The 4,361-nt window shown below is 47.6% G+C and overlaps 1 protein-coding gene across 1 annotated transcript; it reads right to left on the minus strand.

The window, feature by feature from the left end:
* Positions 1-1,055: 1,055 nt before the first annotated feature.
* Positions 1,056-4,046, minus strand: LOC144888372 (E3 SUMO-protein ligase ZBED1-like). Its single transcript, XM_078766100.1, has 5 exons — positions 3,984-4,046; positions 2,934-3,286; positions 2,667-2,754; positions 1,250-2,578; positions 1,056-1,118 (listed from the first exon to the last, which is right to left on the minus strand). The coding sequence occupies exons 1-5, from the start codon at positions 4,044-4,046 to the stop codon at positions 1,056-1,058; spliced, it is 1,896 nt and encodes a 631-aa protein (XP_078622226.1).
* Between the last annotated feature and the right edge of the window lie 315 nt (positions 4,047-4,361).

The following is a 4,361-nucleotide window of genomic DNA, read 5'->3' on the forward strand; positions in this document are numbered from 1 at the left end:
GGAAATCAGAGCGGTCTCCCTTGACATATTTCATGCCTTCGATATGGTTTGACTCATCAAACTCTCCTCTTGTGGCATCTATGAAAATCTCCACGCATGGCTCACGGATTTTCTCCTGTCGTTTCCATTGTGGGGCTCGAAATGGAATCATCTCATCTCCTCTTATCTGACCAGGCTGGAGTTCCTCAGGCCAGTGTTCTGGGCCCTGTGCTTTCTCTAATCTTCATCAATGATCTGACCTCATGGAAAATCTTTATCTTTTTGCTGATGACTCCACCCTCTGCCGTTCCATCTCTCATCCTGCAGATCGACATTTCCGGGGAAAAAGCAGTCTCTTAACCCTCTGCAGACTTTGATAAAATTACAAGCTGGTCAAACACATGGAACATGTCTTTCAATCCTGACAAATTTCACACTGTCACCTTGTCTCTCACATCTACTTTCTCAACAATCCTCTTTGAAGAAGTTTTGGCACTCAAGCTTTTTGGTCTCACTATTAGGCGTGGTCTTTCCTGGGAAAACCACATGTCCGAGCTGGCTTCCAAAGCCAGTCGCCAACTGGGCATTCTCCATCATGTGAAGTCCTTCCTTGGCACTGCTCAGCTGCTCACCACCGACAAAGCTTTCATCCGCACTTTGATGGAGTCTTGATATCCCCTCTGGGCTGGTGCCCCTGCCTTATACCTAGCGAGGATTTTTCTTTTTTACGTCTTGAACAAACTTTGGTACATTACAGGTGATGAAGGTTCTTATCAGGTTTCATCGAAATTGTGTGTGTAGTTTCCATAGGTGGGCATCGTTACTCAAAAAAGTAACTTCGTTACCCGTTACTCCGTTACTCAAAAAAGTAACTTTGTTATCCGTTACTCCGTTACAAAAAGTAACGGAAGTTACTGTTACTCCGTTACTCTGCCACTGTTATTAAATAAAGTCAAGAAACGCCGGAAAGCATCTTTTTTTATTATACAAAGGGAAGAAAAAAAAAGCGCTTAAAAAGGTTAAAAAAGGAGCTTATCGGTGACGACGTTCACTCCATGACGTCCTGCTCCTCCGAATCACTCCTTCTTCTTGTCCTTAACGTCCTCCATGTTCTCGGCATGCTGTAGGTGGCAGTTGCCCTGCAATTAAAGCATAAATGTATCCATTGAATTAAGTGTGACTTGCGCGATCGTGCACAGTAGTTAATGTAAGTACAAAGAAACGTTTAAAAAGCAAGTACACTAAATATAATCTTTTTTACGTTATTTACCTTGAGAAACATGAGACGCTCCAAGCTGGCATCGCAGAGGGTGGCTCTCTGTGCCCTGATGACGTCCTTGCCCATGGAGAAGAGGCGCTCCACGGAGGCGCTGGAAGGGACGGCCGTGTTGTATTTGGTGAAGACGCGCATCAGGACTGGCTCCTTGCGGACGTCCATGTCCATTAGCTTGTCACCCTTCTTCCAGATATCCTCCAGCCAGGCCATGACCAGGGCCTGCGCCTTGGACGTGGTCGACTTGTGGCTGCTGGCATGCTTCTGGGAGTGCGTCATGCCCTTGAAGAAGTCTGCCTCATCGTCCTCCACCTCACCGGTGCTGCTGACGCTGCTGGCGTCGTCGGACATCACCCTCATGGCCGTCTCCACGGCGCTGCCCATGGCCTTCTTCACATTGCTTACCTGGCTGGTATCGTGCTGCTCCAGCCAGGTCAGACGGAACATAGGGTGGAAGGCGGTGGCCAGCTGGCAGTCGAGGTCTTTGAAGAGGGGCCCAACCCTCCTCTCAATGCCCTCCAGCATCGCGTCCACCAGCAGCTCGCAGTACTGGAGTCCTCGATTCTTCATCTCCCTCAGCTTCTTCAGGGTGATGGCTAGAGTGGGGAGAAGGCACCTGAGGTACGCACAGCTCTCTCCCTGTACGGCGTCCACGGCCTTGGCGACATAGACCATGACCTGGCCATACTCCTTGAGGAAGGAGACGTCGGCCTCGCTGAAGCTCTGCAGCTTCAGCTGTGTCATGACCTTGTTCAGCGCTGCCCGCTTCCCTCCATCAAAGAAGTCGTTCAGAAGTTTGACGGAGTCGTACATGGAGTTCCAGCAAATTGCGTTGGGGTCCACCAACCTCCTCCCCAGCTCCTTCTGGATGGCGTCCGCCACCAGTGTGCTGTGGCCCTGCTGGTTCCACAGACCCTGCGCTTTCCTCATGGCCCTCCTGTACATGGACCTGAGGGTGGACTGAGGCTTGATGGCCTTGCCAGCATCCGTAGTCACCACCAAGTTGAACATGTGGGCCACGCACCTCATGTGTTTGGGCATGTCGTACCCGTCGCCACCATCAGACGAGGACGGAGCGATGGTCTCAGCAACAGAGACGACCTGCAGAGCCTCAGCCTCATCAACTGGGACCTCGACCTCGACTTCCTGGCCCTCCATGTTGAACCTGTCATCGTCGTTGTCAGATTCGCCAGCAGGAAGCTCTGGCACGACACCACTCTCAGAGCCAAACTCTATGAACACCTTGACGAAGTTGCTGCCGTTGTCTGTCGTCATCATCATCACCTTGTCCTGGATGTTGAACTTGTCATGCACGTCCACCATGGCCTGGGCGAGGACCGTAAAGGTGTGATGGCCTCGGGGCCGACAGAAGGCCAGGATGGCGTGCTGTCTGGCGTGGGTCTTCGGGTCCCACCCAGTGCGCCGTCATCCCCAGGTAGGCCTTGTTGTGCGCCGACCAGCAGTCCGCGGTGGTGGCCACCCAGGGGACTTTCTCCAGGAGTCTGTAATTAACGTACACATTTAATTGAACATAGTACTTATTAAGCACCGGACAGTGGTACTTACGTTCAGAAAAAAAAGAAAAAAAAATACTTCGGAAAAATAAACAATAATAATATGGTAAAAGTAAAAAACAATACTTCAGAAAAATAAACAATAATAATATGGTATGGATTGGTACCTGACGACACGCTGCTCAAGTTCCTTGTGGCTGTCGATGATCCTCCAGCCGAGGATGCGGCGGGACATCACCATCTTGCTGGGGTTCAGCGTCGTGACGAGGCTGGCGAAAGATGGAGAGTCGACGATCTTGAAGGCCAGCATGTTGGATACGAAGAAGTCCACGATCTTCTTGTCCACCTCACCCTGCTGGACGCCTGCGCCAGAGGAGGTGATGCCAAAGGCCTCGCCGATGCTGGGCTGGCGAGCCCTCTTGGGTGCAGTTGTGGCTGACTGGCTGCGGCTGGAAGAGGCAGACGACTGCCTCTGCCACTGTTTGCCGTGGCCAGAGCCCGCCTTGACCTTCTCGTCGAACTGGTTGCAAATAAATAAGGGACGTCAATCAATTTCTTTAAATCAAAATCTTTAAGTATTTAAATTAACTAGTAACTACAATAAAATCAACAGTAAAAAAAATCTGCAATAACAAATAAAAGTAACTTCAGTAATAAATCAACAAAGCTATGTAAATTTCGTAATATTTAATTTTAAGAAATTATTCTGCTCAGAGTATTTAAATACATTTGTATTTAAATTAGAGTATTTATAGATACACCAAAAATAAAGTATTTGTAAATACTAACGCAAATACATAAATGCAATAAAATAAGTATTTAAATACATTTCAACATTTGTATTACAATACAGCCCATCTCTTTGCCTCCACATCTGTTCAATTAATTTATATGAAGAAATGCTACTTGGAAATTGAACAGTGCTACAGATGGAGATTTAACAGTGCTACGAGATAAACTCACCGAACAAAAATTACTAAATTATACGTTAGGTTTGATAACTTTAGGTTAGATTACGTTAGGATAGGTTAGGAGTTGAGTCAGGGTAGGTTATAAAATAATGATTAAATCTTTACTTTATAATATTTATATACTTTATATAAACGTCATTAGTTTTAATTTGCTTAAATTCACTTTATCTTAAGTAAATAATTCAATTAATACTCAATAATCTTCATAATTATATTTATATAGACAACTACTGTGCGCTCTCTTACCTGGATGCAGTCCGGGTGATGTTTCCTCCTGACGTGCGCCTTCAAGTTCGACAGACTGCTCATGTGCTCTTGATGACGACGTCCTTCGGCCGGCACAACACACACGTGAAGACGGCGTTAATCTCCTCGCAGTACTTGAAGGCGAAGTACTTCTCCAGGTGGGGCCACGGGTGACCGGGCTGGTCCTCGGCCTCGGAAGCTCCACTGTCAGTGTCGTCGACCTCCAGCGGCGGCGTGAACACGCAGGGGCGCTGTGAGGGGGGGGGGGGGGGAAAGTTGGGATGATTCCAAGGGCCCTGCACTGCCAGGGGCCCTAACAATTATTATAACATTAGGTAAAAATTCTCAATATGAAATTATTAACCTATCATCTTTAAT

The sequence above is a fragment of the Myxine glutinosa genome, chromosome 1, assembly GCF_964187855.1.
Source record: "Myxine glutinosa chromosome 1, kmMyxGlut1.1, whole genome shotgun sequence".
NCBI lineage: Eukaryota > Metazoa > Chordata > Myxini > Myxiniformes > Myxinidae > Myxine > Myxine glutinosa.